This window comes from Epinephelus lanceolatus, chromosome 10, assembly GCF_041903045.1.
Source record: "Epinephelus lanceolatus isolate andai-2023 chromosome 10, ASM4190304v1, whole genome shotgun sequence".
Taxonomy (NCBI): domain Eukaryota; kingdom Metazoa; phylum Chordata; class Actinopteri; order Perciformes; family Serranidae; genus Epinephelus; species Epinephelus lanceolatus.
Window position 1 is genome coordinate 16,592,044 of NC_135743.1, and position 22,832 is coordinate 16,614,875.

Genomic DNA, 22,832 nt, shown 5'->3' on the forward strand with positions numbered 1-22,832 from the left:
GTGCACTCAGGTGCAGCTTGCACCTGTTGTTTCTCTCATTAATTCAACAGGCAGGAATAAAAGAGAGACGTTCATTCACGTGTAGGGAAGATGTATCCATAGAACTTTTGTAACACCAGTGACTACAGTGACACGTGCCTCAGTAAAACATGTTATTGATTTCAACTAGAGCTGAAAGGATTCGTTGATTAATGGTTAGTCGTTTAGCATCGAATGAAAATTGATTATCAATCTTTGGTTGGTCAGTGAGTATGTTGATCAGAAAAAACAAGCAATTTGGAGACGACACCTAACCATTTCCTTACATTTTATAGGCTAAAATTAATAATCAATCAAGAAAATAATAATTGCAGCTCTTGTTTCAACTGTTTACTGAAAGAAAATGAGACAAGGTAAACATAATAAAGTTCTGGAGATTTTCACCAGGGGCGGAAGTATCCACAGAGCTCTCTTCCTCTCCAAAACAAACAGACCAGGTAATTTATTCTGATAAAAACACTGAATGAAGCAGTTTAATGTTACATATCAGAGTTTTTCTGACGCTGCTCTTTGCAGATGGGCTTCGAACTACGGTGGCTATCACAAAAACACACCTTATCTAGAGCCAGTGTTGGATTTGTTCATGCTGGTCTTCTATAGAAACATGTCTAGCTCTATAAACAAGGACCAGCTCCCTTTGTAGATCTAAACGGCTCGTTCTTATGGAGCTACATTAGGGTCAAATGTTTTGTGCTTGAAAAAATAAAATTTGAAACTGAGTTGTTGATCTTGAATTTTGAAAAATACAACAATGTATTCAAAATAAAAATAAGTGTATGAAACGTTTTTTCAGGTTAAATATAATTTTGATTCACTTTGGTAATTCTTTTGAATGAATAATTTATTTTCACTTTTCACTTCCATATGTATTTTAACATTTGAGGTCTTATTTTTTTCAGTTTCAAATCTTATTTTTTCACTTTCAAATCTTTTTTTCACTTTCAGATCTTTTTTTTTTTTTCAGTTTCAAATCTGTTTTTTGAGTTTCAGACTTTTGACCCTGATGTGGCGTGGGGGGCGTGGCATCAGCTGAGAGGGGTGTGGAATCATGAGTGACAGTGCCTTCAGGGAACGTAGGAACTACAAAAATTCTGACTCAGCACTTATATACACCATATTCATGTGACTGGCAGTGTAAAAACTGATGCCAGTGACAAACTTCCATTTAGAAATCTGTACTGAGCACCAATTGCGGTATAAGAGCGATAAATTATGCCAGATTTTGCAGTTCAACAGCCACATTTTAAGTGCTGATATGTCCGATTTCCACATAGCACTGTGGACGCAGCGTAGTGTCCACTTGCGATGATGGCGTCCAGTCGGTCAGGTCAATCTGCTGGAGCCTATACATCCAGCACACAGGTGAAAAATGTTAACTAAGTTTTGGGAAATCATAACAAATATTAAGGGGTCGTTTTTGTGACAACATACTTTTTTTTGGGACGTCTTTTAAGTGGTGAATTTGTCAGAGCTGGAAAGTGTGATTGTCCACAGCTCCATCATCACGGCCCTGTTGATGCTTCCTCATCCAGTAAACGTGTCCCCTGGATGAAACCTTTGAGCTTGGGGAAAAGGAAACAATCCTAAAACACCTCCCTACTCACCTGACCTGGCTCCAGGTGATTTTTGTGGCACCAGGTGAGTAGGGAGGTGTTTTAGGGTTGTTTCCTTTTCCCCAAGCTCAAAGGTTTCATCCAGGGGACACGTCTGGATGTGGAAGCATCAACAGGGCCGTGACGATGGAGCTAAAGAAAACATATTATATTCCATTTCTAGCAATATATCCCCCTAAATCCTACACACCTGACCTTCAAGGCTAATTGATAATTGTTGTGAGCATTTATACTTGTGTTGTAATGTGTCTGTGTCACTCTGTGGTCACTTTGCAATTATACCTCTGATATGCCATTGGCCATGGAGTTTCTATGCCACTGTGCTGAGTTTCTGTGAAGTGCAGCAGAGTTGATTAATTCCACTATGAAACACACATAAAATATGGCTAACTAGAGACAGTATAAAGCAGAAGTTCAAAATTCTGCTCCTTTATAACTCAACAGGCTCACAGTCAAAACAGCTGGCTTTTGATAGACACGTTTTCCCCACAATTAAAACCTGCTAATGTTATTAGCATAAGCCTTTGACATTCCCATTGCATAAATTAGCCTGGTGGCTAGTGGACCTTCCTCCACTCGTATAAATCACACACAAGACTTAAAATGCTGTTTCATGGGGTCTTTATTGTCTTTGCAATTTATTGTTAACTATCTGTAATATAGAATTAAATAAAAGCTTTGTTTCCACTGAGGGAAATGGCTTTCAGCTATGTAGGGTATACATCTGAGCCTATGCCGTATAGCGCAGCGTTGAGTCAATGCAGAATTATAGGCTTTACAGCTGCTGTTTATTTATAGCAAATAGGAAATGTGGGCTTATTTCTTATTGATTAAATGGAAATGAATTTTCAAGTATTTCTTTTTTGAATTAATAAATCTAACAAATATTTAACAGAATTTCATTACAGTAGTGTGGGTGACCTTAATGGAAATCAAACCTTTTAACTTGACATGAGTTTGTACCATTTTGAGCCATAAGAGGAACTGGATACAATTCTGCCCCAGGCTTCATCATCAATATTCCCTTCACTTACCTTCCTGGATATGGGCCACAAATACCTATCTAATCAGGTAGTCTGTCTGGAGGTTGCTCATGGATTCAGAGCTAAGATCAGTAGATTTTCCCCAGTTCCCGACTTTGATCCTAATGTCTCATCCGCCCTCAGATCAAAATGTACATCCGACTGTTCCCTGCTGTTCCGCTGGGCTGCGCATGCACCCGCACACAGTCAGGTGTGCTTTGAAAGCTGAGCAGAGCAGACAGGTTTTTGAGCTAAGTTAAGCCAGGGATTAAGGAGAAATTTACTGCCCATCTAGGTGTGTGTAATAGTATCTATTTTTGACTCTGCCTTCAGAGAGAAATGCCTGGTTTTCCTCAGAAAGGCATCAAAACCCCTTGCATCATCCCCGGCTCTCCCTCGCTGCTTTCACACAGGTGCTTTTGTAATCCACACACCCTCACTAGACACTCTGAGTGCACGCTGTGTATTCTCTCTATTTACAAGCATTTCTGCGTGGCTGTGTGTGTACATGCTGTCTGCACATGAGCTGTGTGTGTACATGCATGTGACTGACTTTGGAATGTGTGTTTGTTTATGTGTGTGTGTGTGTGTGTGTGTGTGTGTGTGTGTGTGTGTGTGCGCTCCCTCTCTTCTGGCGTGCCTAACTGGCTCTGACACATCTGTGGCTTTTCCAGGCGAATCAGGGCCGGTGCCAAACTGCCAAGAAATCAATGCAACAGACTCCACTCTCCTCCTTTTCCCCTCATATTCCTCCCTCTTCATCTTCCTCACTCTGCCCCCTCTCCTTTTCTCTCTTGCTCTCTGTCTGTCTCTTCTCTTCTCTCTCCTTTTTTCTCCCTCTGTCTTGCTCAGAGCCCTTATTAAAAATGGAGTGAGTGTGTGCTGCATATTTAAAATGGTCATGGATGGATTTAAACGGCTGATGGTATTTAGTGTCTCCTCAGGGAGCTGCTATGAGCCCTTAAGCTGACTCCTCTGACTGGAGCCTGACTGGCTGGTGAGCACACACTAAACCTCTAATAATGACTTGTGTACACACAGTGAGCCTGGCGCATGCACGCACACTCGCACAAATAGGCAAGGCGTGCACACGTACACACACACTCATTATAACACACTCCGCTTAGTTGTGACAAGGACGCTGGTCACGTCCGTTAGCCGTGGAATGGATGCATTGCGATGTGCAGTGTTGTGTTTGTGTGTGTGTGTGTGTGTGTGTGTAAACTCGTCGGTCAATAACTCATTAGTTTGCTTTCTTTGATGTAGCAGTGTGTAAATGTCTTTAACTGTATTTGGAGATACTCTTACGGGTTCACAGGCGTGTCTAAGTGCGTGTGTAAAGGCGTGTGCACGTGTGTGCCGGCGCTCTTGACAACAGTCAGGGTAGATGTCACACTGAGCCCCTTCAGGTCGAGCAGCAAGTGTTTCTGTCATGTTGTCTTTCATGCTGGCTTGGATTTGGGCTCCAATCTGCTCCTAAGTGTCCTTCACTGAAACACTATTGATTACCCCACACACTCTCAAACACTGAACATAAATACTTCTGCTGTGAAAACACACACACAAACACACTGATAAACAGATGCCCCTGCACAGAGGAGAGGGCGGGAGCATCTGTAGAGGCAAGATGGGAGGTGGAGGAGATTGAAGAGTTTGGTAATATCTGAATATTTACATGTGCATAAAAGAGCATTTCCAATAAACTACATGCGCCTGCAACCATTTTGGGTTTAGAACAATGAAATCAGTGGCGTTGCCTTCAGCGCATTCAATACACAGTGGAGGATGAGAATGTAGATGGATTTGTTCATTATTGATGCTGAGAGGGGTTTTAATGGCGGCTACTTGGCGTAATGTCGTTTGATGTGTGTACGGCAAGTTGATATCTTTCATCCGTGACTGGTGAAGGTTGAAGCATGTCCATAAATGTGAATATTTGCATCTGTGCACATGCATTAGAAAGTGCATCAGTTTGGATGTTGATGTCTGTGCGCACTTGTGCTCTCCTGCTTGTGCAAGGCCTTGATGCATGCGTCCCCTCCAGCAGGCATGCTCACATGCTGCATGTGTTTGTTTTTGCACTTTAAAAGACACTAGCCAGTGAGTTACAGCGTGATGTTACGGTTGACAAAGCTGTGCAACAGAAACTATGATGAACTTCGGTACACATCTCTGGTTTCCAGCAGCAGTTTGTTTTTTTCCCCTGGATTTATATCCAGAGGCAAAGACTGATATGAAGTGTAGTGAATGTGTGTAGTGAGTGTGTGTGTGTACATCTCATGTCAGAATATAGGTTGCATCCTTTTTGCCAATGCATAATTCACCATCCTCGCCAAGCAGCCAATCAACCGCATTTAAACACTGATGAAACCATTCTTTATTCCCATTCAGATAAATTGAACTCTGAACGCTTTCTTCTTCACCTTCCCATCTCTTACGTATTCTATTGTTGCTGTCCACCGCTCCCAGTGGCAATGCATAACTGAATGGCAATGGAGGATACGTCTTTCTTAATGAGGGTTTGAATTCAACTTCGGCGAGAGCGTAGTTTTTGGGTGTCTCGACAGCTCGCATTGTTGTGGTTTCTCTCCAGGGGCACGGGATGAAGAGGAAAGTGAATGAATGTGGAGAGCACGCAGGGCCATTATGGCTCTGTGTGTCATTAATCAGTTGCTGATGAGAGGCAGTTTGAGGGAGAGATGGGGTCTATTACTGCTATGGCACTCTCAGGACTCCGTGCGAGGCTCTTTTAGGCTGCCTACTTTGCGGTCAACAATACAGCAGGTACAAACACAGTAAACAACACTTGAAAGGAAATCATTATCCCAACAAAAAAGGAACCCACAACAATTTCTGCACAAGGATCATTAGTTTTATACGCTATCAAGCAGAAAGAGTGGGACATTTGCAACTTTTCTTGTGCCACACATACTTTTTCACTTCGATTTCTTTCCCTCCTCCTACACGTCTTCTACTTCTCTACCCTCCAGCTTGAATCCTCTATTCTCTTAGTTCTGTGTTCTTTTCCTATATGTTCTACACTGTCTTCCCTCCTTCGCCATCTCTGTCTCTTCCTCTGTGCGTTGTTTCCTCTCTGGCAGTCTATGTGAGGAACTTGGTAGGAGGGCGACATGAAGAACACTCTCATGTGAGTCGGCGAGAGTTGAGAGGAACGAACGAACTGACTCCACGTTTTAGAGAAAGAAGGAGGAAAAGAGCGGTAGCCAAGTCCTAGACGTAATGTTTTTTTTTTTCCCCCTCTCATTATATCTAACATTTCTGTGCACCAGGCTGCTGAACTGATTGCAGTACACGCAGGCTATTACAGTGTGGCATCCTGGCTGTAAGGGAGAAATCTAAGAGGATAGCGGACTTTTAGGTTGTATGTGTGGCTGAGTTGTGGGTAATGAGGTGAGAGTCCCTTCTAGCCAGAGGTTAGCGGTGGTTAGGAGGGCAGGTAAACATACCAGCTGCTCCTGACTGCCTGGCCTCAAGGCCGCTGTGACACTGGTAGAGGTGGAGAGCGTGCTGTGGGGGGGTTGGGATGAGGAGTGCAGAAAAAGCAGGGCGAGAAGATGGATGGGAGGCCTAAAGGCATTGTGAGGTAAAATAGGTGGCTGGATATTCTCGGATTGCAACGTAGTGTGCTGTGAATTTCAGTATTTCCCCTTGGTGAGCAGGTTAGCTGCTAGTTACCTCATCCTATAATCTGTAATGTGATCTAAGAGATTACTATAATAGCCTGGTTACTCTCAGGTTTACATACAAACACATTTTCCTGTGTGTCACACTGTAATGTAGGACACCTGCTGCTTTTTGAAATGCTCTTTGAATTTCTCACTTTGGCTCTTACTGCAGGAACAGTTTGACATTTTGGGAAAATATGCTTATTGGCTTTCTTGCAGAGGCTTAGAAGAGGAGATCAAACAGATTTCAAGTCTATACGCTAAGTATGGAGCTGTAAAGCCAAGATGTGAATAGCTTATCTTATCGTCGAGAAGCAGTGGGAAAACAGCGAGCCTGGCTCTTTCCAAACGTGAAAACAGCTGAAGCTCAATAATTAACACATTATATCTTGTTTATTTAATCTGAACAAAAACACAAATGTAAAAATGAGAGCTTGTGGTTTTTTTGGGGTGTGACCTGGCCGGGTGCAGTGACTTCCCAGAAACTTGTCACCAGATCCTTCACAGAGGTGCTGGGAAGACGAAAAATAGAGATGAATTATAATAGTTACAGCACGTAACTTACTGTAAAACTATTATTTGTTGTTTTTTACATTTCACTTCACTGTTTTTGTACAGATTAGACAGCTGAGTTTTTTATTGTAATTTGTGAGCTTTAGAGGTGTACTATTTTTACTTCCAGGGTAGCTTCTTCCCAGTCTTCATGCTAAGCTAAGATAATCGCTACCCTTGGATGTTTGAAGTGGGTTGGGTAGTCAAAGTGTTGTCTACAGAAGGGCTGCATGATATTTCATTTTCACTGAAAAAATATATATAAAACTAGAAAGCACTCGGAGAGCGCAGACCTCCGCCAAGCAGCTCGGATTTTCTGCCATTTTATTATTTTATCCACTTCACTTCAACCGATCACCACCAAAATTTTATCATCTGTTTCTTGTCCCATTATCAGCCTTTCTTGAAAATTTCATCAAAATCCATTGAGAACTTTTTGAGTTATTTTGCAGACAAACAAACAGACAAACGGACCAACGCCGGCAAAAACATAACCTCCTTGGTGGAGGTAAAAAGGTGATAATGTGATTTTCAGATTTTATTTTATTTTTTTTTTTCCTGAGGTGTGTACCAAACAAGCACATTCCCTCATGTCTAGAATATGATTTTTAGGCCGGGGCATCTCTGTAGCACCACAGTGCTTTATTTATAATGGTATGTTGTGACACATTTTACCTTCATTAAAAAACTGTAGCTCCTGCGATGTGGCTATTGCGCTCGGCCATATTGCAATTTCGATAATATTTCAATAAATTGTGCAGCTTTAGCCTACTGTACATTTGGTTGTTTAAAGGATTAGTTCAGATTCACTAAAGTCACACAATAACATAGGCAAACTAACTGATTGAGGCAGTCGTAGACCAGCAGGTCCCGTTCTCTGCGAGGAAAAATAACTGTCTTTGTTAAAGACGTCTGGTGGCTTTGAGAGAATAAATGGATACAACAGCTTCACTTTCCTGTCAGAAAGGGCTGTCTCACAGCAAGGTAAAGTGAAAGTAAAATATTCTTAATATAGGTTACACTGATATTCATTTTTATAGGTGGGACTTTTTTTATTTAAATTAGTTTTGCTGCTGCCATGGTTGTACTCCTGCCTGCTTCTCCAAACTGGGCGGCGTGCCGACCGACAGCTACTGTATCTAACACACTGACTATGGATAAGTGCAACCCCACCACAAAAGATCCAAACTATCCATTTAACACACAGACATAAGAGTGCTATTGATCGTTAAATCTCACTGCCAGCAAGAAAGCAAATAAGTTATTTTTGAAAAATGTCTCACTATTACTTACAATTTCTTAGTGCTGGGAAAAAATCATTCTTATGTTTTATTCTCTTTTAGTGGAATAGTGTGATGATTTGTTTTTTTGTTTTGCACAATTCTGTTTCATGTTACAGAGTCCGTGGCAATTAAAAATTGAATTAATTCATTATTAAAAGTTGTTTTTTTTTTTTTCACATGTGCATCCAGGGTTGGAAATTAACTTTTTTGTCCACTTGCCACTGTGGCAGGTGGATTCCAAAATCTAGCAGCCACTCAAGAGATTCCCATTGTGTTTTGGCTGGTGAGTGAACCAAATCTAGCAGCCACTTGCATATTTTACCAGCAGTTGGCTGGTGGCTGATGCATAACATTTTTTTCCATCAAGCTGCAGTTTGTTTTGTCATGTGATTTTGTACATTTTACATATCATGATGTAGGGTAATTAATTAGTAATGACAACACATTATTGTGTAAATGCTTTCAACGATTATGATTAAAAAAAAAATTGTATTCATAATTGAAATGAGAGACTTATTTTACCACAGCGTTTTACAAACCTCTACGAACATCATCACCTAGAGGTAGTCCTCTATGAATCAGAGCATAGAAAGTAGAATAATTTGTGTAAATATCATGACGATTATTCTGAGTTATTACAGAATTTATAGTAAAGTACAGTCATAAAAATAAACAGTATGTTCGATATACAACATGTAGCATTTTAATACTACCACTTTAATTTTCGTATGGTTGTGTAATGTATCATAATAAGCTTAATGTGTTTGATATTTAAAAGTGCTAAAATGGGTTTAGACATTTAATGCGCTCCCATGGATGTGGTGATAGTCTGACCTGTGCTTTTTGAGCACTTGTTACTCTTCTGTTAAGCTGTTTCCAGCTCTACCTGTTACCTCCCACCCTTCTGTCTGTGTGTGTGTGTGTGTATATGTGTATGTGTGTGTGAGAGAGAAAGAAGTAGAACCAGAGTGCTGCTTGTAGTACAACAGATCATTCATGTCCTGAGTAGACAGCTACATTTGGCTAATGCAACCCCGCTTTCTCCGCTGGCTGCAGCCGACCACCTCAGTGCCAGTGTAAAGTGGACTGTAAATATTGACAGACAGACAGCAAGAGGCGAACAGCGACCTTGTCAGAGAGCGAAAGAAAGAGAGGGAGATGGCAGGGAGGGGATGATGGAGGCACGGAGAGGGGGATGAGATGGAGAGAAGGAGAGAGGGAGGGAGAGTGAGTTCCTGCCTTCTCCCAAGGCAACTGAGTGTGCTTTGATGCACTGTGGCAGGGAACACACTGTCTCCCCAGAGAGGGAGAGCAGCGTCACACACACACACACACACACACACACACACACACCAAACAGAGTTTTCACATTACCACCACACAGCTTTTTAAAATGTCACAACACATGCACACACACCCTCACACGCACACTCACAGTATGTACACTCAGACGCAGTGTCACTGACATGAATTTAATCCTCAGACAGTTGAAATGCATGAGGTTGAGCTCTGGAATCACAGTAGATTAGAAATGACCAGCATCACTGATCTGCCCAAACCAAAAAACCCTGGCAACAGCATCACACACACACACATACACACACACACATGAAATTCAGTCAGCATTTCCTTCAGTCACATCAGTAGAATCTGTCCTCCCAGAGCCGTTCAAGCTGGTCATGTTGTCCGAACAAGCGCAATCCATTTGATGTGATTTGTTTTGTGCTGAAATGAATTGTAATTGCATCATGAGTGCAGCTGAATAGTAAATGACAATGATGGGGACGGTGATTGTGATAGTGGGTGTAGCGGGTCTTCAACTGCCATAAAATTATTGTCAGAGGTAGCTGCAGCACTCAACTCTGTAGCACTAGCATTGATTGTGAATAATTTAAGTGTGTGTGTGCGTGTGTCTGTGTGTGTGTGTGTTTGGGCCTGCAGCTCATGTATGTACCTTCTGAGTACAGCCACAAGCTTTTTTTCTTACTTTTCCTGCCCATTTTTGCTCACTCCTTCTCCCTCTCACTCTCTCTCATCTTCTTCGCACTCCATTCTGTGCAGTTATCTACACGGTTGATTATTGGGTTACTGTATTACCGGAGACGTTTGGCAGGTGTACGCACAGCTCAGCCTGTGTCAATAGATGGATAGTGTGTGTGTTTTACCAAGTTAACGTCAGAATCTAAAGGCTAGGATTCCTCTTTCTCTTAGTGAGCAATGAGATTACATGTACTGTTCTTTATCTTAATCTCTTTCAGAGGCCATCAATTCATTCGGTCCTAATCTCATCTCCAGGCACTCTGCTGTGTGACCGCGGTAGCCTTGTGTTTTCCTGTCCCAGGCGATGCCGTAACTCGTGTCTCAGCTCGAGTTCAAAAGGCTCGATTTTCTTTGCTGAAACTAAAGTTTCCGCTGACATCTTAAAAAACAACAAAAAGAAAAACTTGCCAATATTAAAAGGGAATACCAAATCAAAAAAAAAATGTTTGCTCCTTCAAAGACATTAATGGTGTTGGAGTGATCAAACGCTGTGGATTTATATAATTAAATAGACATTTCACACTTTACTAAAAAGCATACTGGAGAGTGACTTAAAAGATGTGTGGGAGGAAAAGAGGGGAAGATGACGTCCAGCAAAATTCATAGGCGGGACAGTCCCACACGTCACCACCATGTGTGGGAAGACGACGGCCTGCTGAGTCAACAGGACACCTCAAGCTTTGGATATTTTGGTCAACTGTCCCTTTTAAAAAGTCAAGCTAACCAATCAGGAATGAATTTGATCATCACCTACAGTAGGATTGTTTTTTGAGTGACCAGTGGTCTGCTAATCTCTTAAACCAAGACCAACCACATGTATATGTCAACCTTTTCTCCAATGGGTCTACAGCACTCTGGAAGAGATAGAGATTTCTGATTTTAAGGTTGGCTAGTAGGCATCCATTTGTAGGTGTGTGTGCCTGTGTGTGTGCACAGATTTGTGGAAGAGGTCAGGAAGGGTAATAAAAACAGGCTTATCTCTACTCGTTAGGCACAGAAGATAAGAGATGCAGAGGGAGACGCTGCAGATTTGCGCTGTCGTATTACCGGGCCAAACAAGCGAATCCCAAATTACACCGGCGATGGAGCAGGATGACAGGAAAGAGGGATGATGGGAGTGAAGGAGGGATGGATGGATGGAAGGAGAGGGGAGGAGGCAGAGATAAATGCAGCGAAAGCCCGGCCTCTGTGCTGGTATGCTGAGGATAGGACAGCATGTTAACCTTAATCCCTTCAGCGAGAGGCGTAAACACACAGGAAGAGAGAACACGGGATTGAGTGGGAAAGAGAGGGATGTGAGATCTTTGTCTCCCCACTTGCTCCTTCATCCCCTCAGTGAGTGATCAGCCAGTTGCAGGCAGCAGCCGGGAAATCCCTCTGTACTTATCTGAAGCCAGCGTCTTAATCACAGCCTCCATCTCACTTGGCTCTTCCTGCTCCCCTCACCCTCTCTTCCTCTTTTGATCTGTCTCTTCTCACCTCCTCTCTCCTGAATGTCACTCACCCAAACTCCTCTGTTTGGACCCCCGTCATCTCAACTTGACTCATCTCTCAACGAATCCTCTTTCACTGAGCACCTCTCCCCATTTCAGCTTTCCCGTCAGTGACTCATATACGCTAAGTTTTTCAAGGAGTGCTGATCTGTCTCCTGATTTTTTTTTCTTCCCCCCTCTGTAAAGTATTTTGAGACAGAAATGAAGAGAACAAAGGTAATACCGAAAAAAAAAACTCTCGCCACTGCGGCCGGTATCCAGCCATGCATCTGAAAGCTCCAGAGATTCTGGTGGTATTTCCAACTTGCTGAAGTGGGTCTCCGGTAATTTCAGACAGTTTCAGCCAACCATCCAGGCTCATCTCCTCTTCCTGCACTCCCACTCCATCCTCCCTCCTTCCTCTGTGCCCCGTGGGAGAGTGGTGGTCTATGGTTGACTAGCTTGGCCAGGCAGGCAAGGGTGAGCAATGGAGGGCTTACATATAGGAAGGGATAGATGTGTATCTGACTGGAAGGGCCTGCATTGATCTGCTGACAGAGGTGGAGCTGACCTTTAACTGAGTTTGGACCATCTTCACATTCACAGTAAAGAAAAAAACAGCACACGGTCAGACTGCATATAGAGAACTACTCTCTGCAATAAAACCTGTTGTTATTTTGTTTGTTTGCTTGTTTTTGTGTCTGTTCTCATGTATGTAGATGTGTATTTGTGGATGCACGTGATGTTTGTCTGGAAAGGAACGGCAGCAGGGCAAAGGGCACGCTGCAGACCAGTGTGTTTGTGTAAAGATGTCAGACTGAGTGATGAGGATACAGCAGAGGATGCCAGCTGCTTCTTAATACAACATCGTGTGAGCGTGTGCGCGAGTGTGTATTTTGTGTTTGCACTGGTTTACGGCCTTGATGCACTCTATATGTGTGGGTTAAGTGCATGTCTGGTTGTATGTCCTTGGCAAAGAGCTGCAGGGTTTTAAACAGGGCTAGCAGGCACACACACACACACACACACACACACACACACACTCCTCTCTCTCCCCTCTGTCTGGGATGTTTCATTAGTGCAAAACATGGCTGGTGTCCAGGGCCAACACAGAGGGCACGCTCTCGAGTCAAGTCATTCACACACAAGCACCGCCACCTCAATCCTTAAAATTGGCCTTTTTTCCTGCAGCTCGCTCTTCTCTATCAGAGGTTATCGGAGAGGAAGGAACAGCTTTCTACCTGAAACCTCCTGAGTGAAAATGACTTTGGTTGGATAATGATGCCTGTGAGATAAAGCAAAAGAAGAGGGGAGGCTGGGGGGGTGGGGGGGGGGGTGCTCCTATAGAGTTTCAAAAAAAAATCCCAGGAGGCAAAATGGAGGAGGGAGCGAGCGGTGTGATGATAAACAGACACGGCATTGGAATGAGGAAGCGGTAACACAAAAACACTAGAAAGACCGGGCAGGTGTCAGGTTTAGAATGAATGTGCCCCGTAGCGTTTGGTGCTTTGGTTTTAAAGCGACACAGCACCACCATGTGGCAGATGGTTTACACGGCATACATTTGAATTCGTGTGAGTAAATGCTAAATTTCAGCTGCAACAGTTGGTAATCTAATAGAGCCTAAGTGCCTGCTACTAAATCACATCCAGTCTGTCTCTGTTGCTTCAGTTTTTGTTAAGACACCCCGGTCTTTTATACGTCTGTGTTTTTCTATGCAAATTACCCTTCAATGCCCATGAAATTGCTTAATGGAAAACATCCCTCCACAGAACCATAGAGACTTTGAAAATGCCACAGTAAAATGTTCTCCACGCTCCTTCATGACAGTCCTTGTAAAAAATCTGACTAGTTATTTAGCATTGCTCATTTTAAAGTTCACATTCTTTGTTCTGTTATAACCCAAAGTCTGAGTTTTATGGGCGAGCTGAAACAAAAGTATGTTTTACAAGCTCATTGTTAGACACTTTTAAGATTCGGACTATTGCATGAATAATTAGCTTTCATTTCCTGCAGTTGAGCTGAGCCTGATTTTTTTTCCTCTGGCATAATAGCTGCTTGTCCTCCTCTATTTATTACAGGAATTATCAATAACCTTTTTGTTGTAAATCTGGCCTTGGGTGATGTTTACAGCATCACAGTATTATTACAGTTGTTTATTATTGGTACTACTCTCAATCAACTATCTTTATATAAAACTCAATTGTGTTTTTAATGCATTTATGCTGTTTCTATGTGAAAGCTGGGACAGGCAGAAATCTGGAAATGGCAAAAAAAAAAGGTAGACTCTGAAAATACATCCTCCTCTGCTGCAGCTCGCCTCTCTCCCCTCTCTGTCCTAAGCCCCTCCCACAATGCAACCACAGGCACATCCATGTGCTTCATACATTAACCCAGTGTTTCCCATACATTAATTTATTTAATCCTATTTCATTGTAGAGCTGCAGCTAATTCATTCAGCTCCTCCTTGCCCTGCTCTCTCTCTGTTTATCAGACCACAAATGAGACAAGAATTAGCAAGCTAAGGTTAGCCACCCCAAAGTCCTCCTGTGCTCTACACTGTTGTGGACTGTTTCCCCATCTGGGGGGGAGCGAGGCTGAGAACACACTGTGTTTCGAGGCTCTGGCTAATGTTAGCTAGACTGACATAAACATGAACATGAAGCCACAGCTGTGAGCCTTTGGGTGGCAGTTAGCAGAAAGTTAAGCTATTAGCAGCATTTTCTGTCCGTCTCTGAAAGGCTTTGCTGTTATTTACACGTTATTTTGTTTATCGCCAGACTCTTTTTGATAAGTACATTTTCCTTTTTTGGATTGCTGTGCAGTGTAGGCAGTTATTGCCAATGCTGGAATAGCAACTTTCTCTGCAGGATTTTCCACCATTGAATCAGGCTATCACCGAAGGAATGTGCACATGCATCTACATTCATAGAACAGCCAATAGGAATGCCCTTTCTTTGAAATGACTCGTGATTGGCCAAAGTCTCCATGGACTAGAGTCCTGAAAACAGAGCCAAGAGAAGGTGCAGAAGTGTAGTTTTCGCTCAGTCCACTTGAATGACAAAATGCTCAAAGTTAATTATGGGATTTTTGCCCAAGGATGCCAAAATGAAGCCTACCCCAGCTTTAAATCTACTATATGTAGGCCCATACCATACTCGCACTGTGTTAGAATACTGACAAAAACACAGCCTGTTGTGCAATACATGTTATTCAAATCCAGTTTATACAGAGCATGCCTTACTAACAAAGCTACTGTGGTTCTTATAATACGTCGACGGTACTCAGTGCAAAAGTATAATTCATATTTGTTTTGAAACTTGAGAATGAAACACACAAAGTGTAAATAAAACACATATTCCATGTATTAGGGCCGTGGCAGTTTGTGTCCCTCCAGAAGCAGAAAACTACTTTAGATGCAATGAGGGCACCACATGTTGGTTTTTCAGCGCTGGGGGAAAAAAAACAATGGAAAACTTATTTGTACCCCACAGAATAAATCCAAACAACATAATTAACTCAGCTCACCCCATCAAAAGAAGATTTTCTATTTATTATATCCAGGGAATCCTTTTGTTTCATCGCTGAAAGACCTGGAAAGCTCAGTGATTATCGTTCTGACTCTGCAGATTAAGGTGCATATTGTGCTTTTGATATTGAAGGTTCAGATCGTCTTTGATTTTTTTTCTCTTAAATGTCATGTCTTTCATTTTGTCGTCCCCATGTTTTCACTTTTCGAAATTAATGTTTGTGAAGTCCTTTGTGTAGATGGTTCACAGAGACCTCCAAATACAGGCTTTATGAATTGGCATCACAAAAAGCATAAGGGAGAGGAAAACCAAGGCTTGAGTACAACCTGGGTCAATGGTGAAAGATGATGTGTTCGGCTATAATGAGTGGCGAAGAAAGAGATGATCATTGGGACAATTTTGTCTGTGCGAAAGAATGAAAATTATTTTAGAACATATTCAAAGTAGTCTATTGTTAGAGGAGAATTGTAATTAGAGGACTAACAACATTCAATCATGACCCTTCCAATTACGAGGACCAGAGTTTGTTCTCATCAAATGAGCTTCAGATCCTCTCTGCCCTTTAACACCCCCTCATTAGCATAATCTCCTGGGATTTCGGGGGGGGGGGGATAATGAGCCGGGTTGCACCTTCCGTAAACACAGAGTGTGTGCGTGCGTGCGCTGTGTGTGTCGGCTCATGTTCAGTGTGGTCATGGTTCATTAGTGGAACCTCTGCATGATTCCTCTGGTTCATCTTAATCACCCATGTGACTCAACGCTCTAATCAAGACCCTCTTTGTACTTCAGCATTGGTCGTCACCGCACATACGCACACACACATTTATAAAGTCATCCTCATCACTGAGTCTCTTTTTTCTGAGGCCACCCTTAGTCATGGGTCTGACAGTGTGGAGTAAATTAACTTATCTAACATGCAGTCATGCTCTATATTTCTTTTAATTAATGTTTGTTAAATCAGAGGCTCCCAACCTGGAGGGCAGGGCCCTTACAGGAGGTCACAAGAGAAATCTAAGGGATCTAAAGCTTGCATGAATAACGTATAAGAGAACTGCAAACAACAGTGGAGGCAGGACCTTGTTCTTTCTTATGAGAGTTGCTCAGCTGCATGTGATTTTATGAGAAGTGTCAGGTTATTTAATTATTGTAGCTTAATGTTGCTGCACTCACTGCTGGTGTTTATAGATTTTTTTTATTTATTGTTGGCCGTTTTTGTCTGAGTTTTGTCTCTTCTGGTTTATTATAGTAAGGCTGAACTGATTTATAATCAGCTGTAGCTTTGTACAGGTTGCCATCTATAGAAATGGAATTTACTGTTGGTTTGGACATAAGGGGTCGTGTTGCTGATGTCGTTCTACTAGTGTGTACATAGACATTTATTGCAATGTATTTTGTAGCCTAAAGTCGCCATCCCCGGTTTCCCTTTTAAAAATTGAACGCAGTAACTACATTTTAACTGACCTACTTTTTACTTATACTTAAGTTAACTCTTACATAAGTACTTTTTTACTTGAGCACAATATTCTAGTACTCTTCCCCCCCTCTGAATCTTACCCAAATCGTCATCGCCATGGAATAGAATTTCCTTTAACCCATCCTCCTACCTGCTCCTTCTCAGGCTTACTGTAATGAGTGACAGTAGGAATATAACTCTGGGTTTGGCTATTAAGCGCTACATAAGTGTTTGTACAGGGAAGTTCATGCCCTTCCAAACAATGTTATCGCTTATTTACAGGGGTCTCTTTTACAATGTTAGTCTATGGGAAAACTCTTTTTATGGCCTATGGCATCACGTGACGGACCTGGAAGTTGTAATTCTATGATGTCAAACTGGCTTCAAAGCCCAGCGCTGTTCTTGTGTCCAGTTCTGGATACTAATTAACAAAATAGGAAAGATGAGGGAGCATAGTTCTGCTTCAACTTTATCTGACTGTGAGTGAGTGAGCGTTGGGGTTCTTAAAGGTGTGCTATGCAGGATTCTCGGTCACTGTTTGTAAGCATGCTCACCAGTGAACTTAAAAGCAGATCCCAAATTCACCCTTGTTTGGCATTTCCCCTCACTATATTGCCTTTTTTTCGTTGCTTACAGTCTGGTACCTGGTTTAAAATGCCCTGGCCTCACCTGAGTGCTGTGCGGGTACATGCCCATAAACATCCCGATCACAGAGAGCAAGGAGAAAATAACAAAAATGCAGGCAGAAGGCTTAGGATAGAGTCTCTGCAGATAATTACACCAGGGGATGGATTACTTCTGTATAGGTCTTGTTTTTCTTAGGAAAATCCTGTGTAGTACACCTTTTAACTCTGGGAACACCATGATAAAAACTCTGAACTCAAGATTTCCTTACTTTGGCATTCCCAAAGCTTTAGCCTCCTCCTATGGCCTTCTTCTTGTTCTACTTTTAAAAAATGAAACAAGATGATTGATACCTATCTCATATCTATTGGTTCTGACTGTTGCCAGGCAAATAGCAAATACTCCAGGATAGCAGGTAATAAATAATCCGGCCCATAACTTTCTTAAAGTATATCTTTTGGTATAAATTAAGCAGACAAGATGCTACATGTTAATGAGTGAGCTTTGGAGGTGCTGGGAGGAAGATTTTGTTACTGATGGACAGAGCCAGACAAGCTGTTTTAAATCTTTGCACTAAGCTAACAGGCTGCTAGTTATAGCTTCATATTTAACAAACAGACATGAGAGTGGTATATTCTATCTAACCCTACGCCAGAAAGTGAATACCTGGGAAGCATATTTCCCAAAATGTCAAACCAGTCCTGAAATTGTTGCTTTTTCTTGTGAAGTTTTGGATAGTTGAACCTCCTCTGACATAAAACACTGAGTTGAATGTAACAATCTGAATCATTGATGGAACTCCTCACAATTTATTGACATAGCAGTATACAACAAGTAATAAGAGGCTCTGAGTAGATTTATTTTGAGGGTTTATAAGGCCATAAAGGTTGTAAACTATTGTGTTATTATCTAAAATGTAAGGCTGTGTTATGGATTAGACTTTAGCAGTGTCCTCCAGTTAAAGAGAAAATTCACATCCACTTCTGGGGTATCATTTATAAACTTTGCATACGTACAAAATGAGGCATGAAAGAGGCGTACGTCACTTCCCACGCAGAAGTTGTGATCTATAAAATCAGACTTGATGGGAGAAACTTTGACCCACGCTTAGGAACACTTTGGAGACAGGAAACTGGCAATGTAGATGGTGAGGTGGAAGCCTGATTGTTATTTTTAGAGTAGATCCTACGCATTGTTTTATAAATGAGACCCCTGATCTTGTCTAATTGTATTTTCTTCTTCTCATCTTTTTCCAGGGACTCGTCTTCCAATGAAGGGTGCCACAACAGGTAGCATTGTAGGAGCCATCATTGGAGTCATAGTACTCTTGGCCATCATTGGAACAGCTATAGCGATGTACCGCAAACACCGCAACAATAAACTCAACGGAGAGTGAGTGTCTTTTTGTGTCCTGTTGTTTGAATCAATGTGGATGACTTCAGTTCACCTCACTTTTATTTTTTCATGTCTGAATATTTGTTCTGTAAATTGGTCCATTAGATGAAATGCCACGCTGCATGTCTCATATTTTTGTGGCTCCCTGGTCAGCTGTGTGTTTTTGTGTTTCAGTGGTCCACCCAAGTACAAGCCCCCTCCCCCTAAGAAGACCGAGAGTTCCGCTAACAGAGTGAGTCACACCATCGACAAAAGCCTGCAACACAGTATAATAAACCAGACAACAGTGTCACATTGTTCTACACAAGGCAACGTTAACAGATTCGATTATATGTTATAAAATATCTGATGTGTGTGTCCTCAGCAACCAAACACAACTAATATCCCAATGACCGAGGACAGACCGCTGCAGGACCAATACTACTCCACCCAGAGTGCCGAGCCAGTCACGGTAAGAGAACATGTTGGTTAAAAATGCAGAGGTGACATACACTCCATGTACTGCAAGTAAGATGTACATTATTCATTATGTTTTTTCTAACTGAGAATGAACAGCTCAGTGTGGACCAGTGTGAGTTTCTACCAACATGTAAACATGTCACACAGCTCTCCTTCACTATGCCATGCGTTATTCACAAAAACATTTTATCTCACCATTACCAAGATGGTGTCTGAGTTTGTTTCTGTTTTTTATTCATTAATTACAACCACTTCTGTCCTTTTGCTGGGTGTCTGAAGGTCGTTATAAAGTCTTAAATTCAATTTTAGGTCTTCAAATGTTGGTAAAAAATCTTAAATTTGAATTTGTGAGGTCTTAATTGCCACAGATGCTTTATCTAATTTAATTCAACCATATTTTAATTTCTTTTTGTCAAATTGAATCAAGCTCTTCTGTGTAAAAGTCCAAATTTGTGATGTTACAAATCTTTAAACCTGCCACTGAACCTAATACTTTATACTTGCGCTTACCTGTTGGTAAAATTTGGATCAACCTAACTCACTCTAATAACAATATTCCTACATAAAACCTACCTCTGTACAATACCACATACATGTATGGCTTACCTTAATAAGAAAATGATGATTTTGTCCAACAGTCAACCTTAAATTTGATTAAAAATGATCTTGAAAACATCTTAAAAAGCATTAAATTTATGTGTCTGATCCCTGTAGATGTCCTGTTTTTGATTCATCCATGTTATTATATGTTTTGCAGCCAAGTCTTGTCAACCTGCAGAAACATCACTTCACAGGGGGATCAAACACCCTAGAATACACTGTCATGTAACACCAAACTAATTTTAAATAATGCAGACCTTAATTATTATGCAGTGTTTAATTAAAGCTTTGCATGTTGCTCGAAGTGTAATACATTTGAATTCTATTTTAAGATGATTAAGGCAACACTACGGTTGAGGGTTTAAAAGTTTCATTAAAAAACTCCACATTCAGATAACCAACATTCATTTATTCCATCTGTAGCCAGTTTATGAATTCATGGCTAAATAAGGTGTGTCTTTTAATTAATTTTATTTTTACCCTTTCAGTATCCCATCACCACTGAAATTAGGAGGATTGTGGGAGAGCTGCACTCTCATTGTTTCACACAAGAGTATCTCAGATCAGCCTGATGCTCAGACTCAAAGGCCATTTAGCAAATCAGGGGTCTGGAAACAGGCTAATTTCAGACACCACTGACTGGAGTCTGATAAAACTTTGGGTAATGGTGTGTGTCACTGCACAGCTGCAGTCGTTTTAGGAAAACACTGATTAGTTTGAGGAGGACAAAATAACAGTGGTCCACTTAATAGGTTTTGCCAAAATGTGACAGAGTGATGCAGTACTTGTTTTTGTTTTTTTCAAAATTTTACTCATCAGCATCAGGGGAGCATTAAACAATTCATTTGATATCAATAACTGAGCAGTTCAAATTCAAACCATCAGAGGCAGATACATCTTTACCTTAAAAGAAAACTGCTGTATCATGTTTTCGCCTTTCAGAAACTAATCAAAGAAAACCTGAGTGCAAAAACGCACTGTGCACCAGAGGCTTAGTAGAATGAGTCTTGAGTAGAGACACAGTATGTACTATTGATTCACCAGGGTAGAAATGTCATCATACATGAAGGATGACATCTTTACTGCTTTCCTGGCAGGACCTGGATGCTTACCATGATGACAATGATGATTATGCTGGAGACGAGAGGGCGCACTATTACTCTGCTGCCCCCTCAGGCTGGGATGATCCGGCAAACAACGAGGTCCCGCCTCCTTACATGCGCGCTGACAGCGACCCCCAGGACTATCATCAGGGCCCCAATGTCAACCGCGGGGACAGCTTTGTGTCGCCTGCCATGTTTGTGTGAGAAGACACAGAGGAGGCGGCCGTGTGTGTCTGTATGTAAACATGTGTGAGTGCATGACTGGGTGAGTGAACATTTCTGCAGTCTCACATGAGAAAGAGATAGATAGAAGTCTGTGAATGCAAAGTGTGAGGACTTGTGAATGTGAATTTTATGCTTAGCTATTAATTTTCAAGTCTGTGCTGCACAGACAGAGTCCTGTTTTTGCTATTTTGTCAGAGGATATTTGTGTGTGTGTGTGTGTGTGTGTGTGTGTGGTCTGTGCTATGAAATAATCGGGTTTAGCTGTTTGTTCCTCCTTTTGAGAATTTCATCATTTTTAAACCCTTATCAGCTTGAGCCAGCAAGATATAAAATGTTGTTACTGTACTATATTCACAGCTGTATCATGCAGCTACAGGGATATCATGAAACTGTTATTCTTAAACTGTAGATAAGTCAAAGACACTGTTGTTTTAAATGCCATGTGCTGTGTGTAAATGTAGCATCACAGGACATAAACACATTTTAAGTACACTGTTGCGTTGCATGAGCGTGAGCACATTTTAACACTGAACAGCCTTGCATTATTGAATGTGGCGCTATCAGACACATTGTGGTTACTCACATGCATAGGTTAGGAGAAGCACAATGTGTGAGTATTACATGTTGCCTCTGTCTGGTTGTATCTGTCTGCTGCGGTTGGTTTACAAACCCAGCTGGCATGAAGTCGGTGTAAAACAGGCACCCTGTGGAGAAGCTATTAGCTGCAGTTAATCAGGCAGCACAGAGAGACTCGCAGACTGTGATGACATCAGGGTTTCAACTGCAGTGAGGGGGTTAACTGCTGCAGGAATACTATTTTTGTCTTAATGATTGATTTAAATAGATCATTTTGTGTTTTTTTGCATCTTTGCCTTCTGTGTGAAAATTCAGTGACGCTCAGCGCAGCTCTAATGAAAGGGAACATAACCTGTCTATAGCTACTAACTGATGGAACTTGATTAGCCTGTAGCCTTATAACTGTAACATGTGCTTGTTTTGTTACATGCATCCTTCCTTTAAGCCATAGCAGAACACTTCTCAGTTGCTCAATCAATGAGAGGCCTCAGTGATGTATTTTTCTGGGATATCTGTTACTTTAAAAAACTTTTGTGCCTGTTTTTTTTTTTTTCACTTTGCCTCCCGGCATGCTCAGATGGATTAGGATAAATCTGGATTATGTCCATGAAATCTGTGGCAATTCATCTCTCTAGTGGAGGATTAGATAGTTCTTTATGGAGTTCAGACACAGAGCCTGCTAGTATACTGATATGTCCGTCCATTATCAGGGTCAAGGGTTAAACAGGTCAAGAATACTTAGTATGAAATTTGTCTGCTCCGTCATAAATCCAAAGGTGTCTCTCTGTATGTGTTAGTGCCAACCAGTGTATTGTATCAAATCGCCTTTTGAGAAATGTGATCTATTTTCTTTTTTGCTGAATGATGTTGATTTTAATCTGTTTTGTTTTATTTTGAATTATATTCGAAAGTCATTTTGTCAGTTGATTCAATAAACATTTAAACTGTGATTAGAGACATCCCTTCATTCTTTGCAGCTGCAGATACTTTTCACCTCAGCTGTAATTCCACTATTTCACCACGCGGTAGCAGTATGGACTGATATTATAGGAAGGTTCAGCACTACAGAGAGTCACATGCATGACTTAGTATGTGCTTACATCTGAATATTTTGGGAGACATGGGTGCTTCATTTAAGAGTAAGTATTGTCTCTTCACTA

General features: G+C 41.5%; 1 protein-coding gene across 1 annotated transcript in view; it reads left to right on the forward strand.

Moving 5' to 3' along the window:
* The window catches only part of LOC117265655 (nectin-2), a 92,646-nt gene extending 70,024 nt beyond the window's left edge, over positions 1-22,622 (forward strand). Inside the window, exons 7-10 of the mRNA XM_033640267.2 lie at positions 18,571-18,706; positions 18,884-18,941; positions 19,074-19,160; positions 20,866-22,622. Coding sequence (XP_033496158.1) covers positions 18,571-18,706; positions 18,884-18,941; positions 19,074-19,160; positions 20,866-21,075 — 491 coding nt within the window. The 3' untranslated portion in view covers positions 21,076-22,622. The remainder of the gene's footprint in view (positions 1-18,570; positions 18,707-18,883; positions 18,942-19,073; positions 19,161-20,865) is intronic.
* Positions 22,623-22,832: the final 210 nt, after the last annotated feature.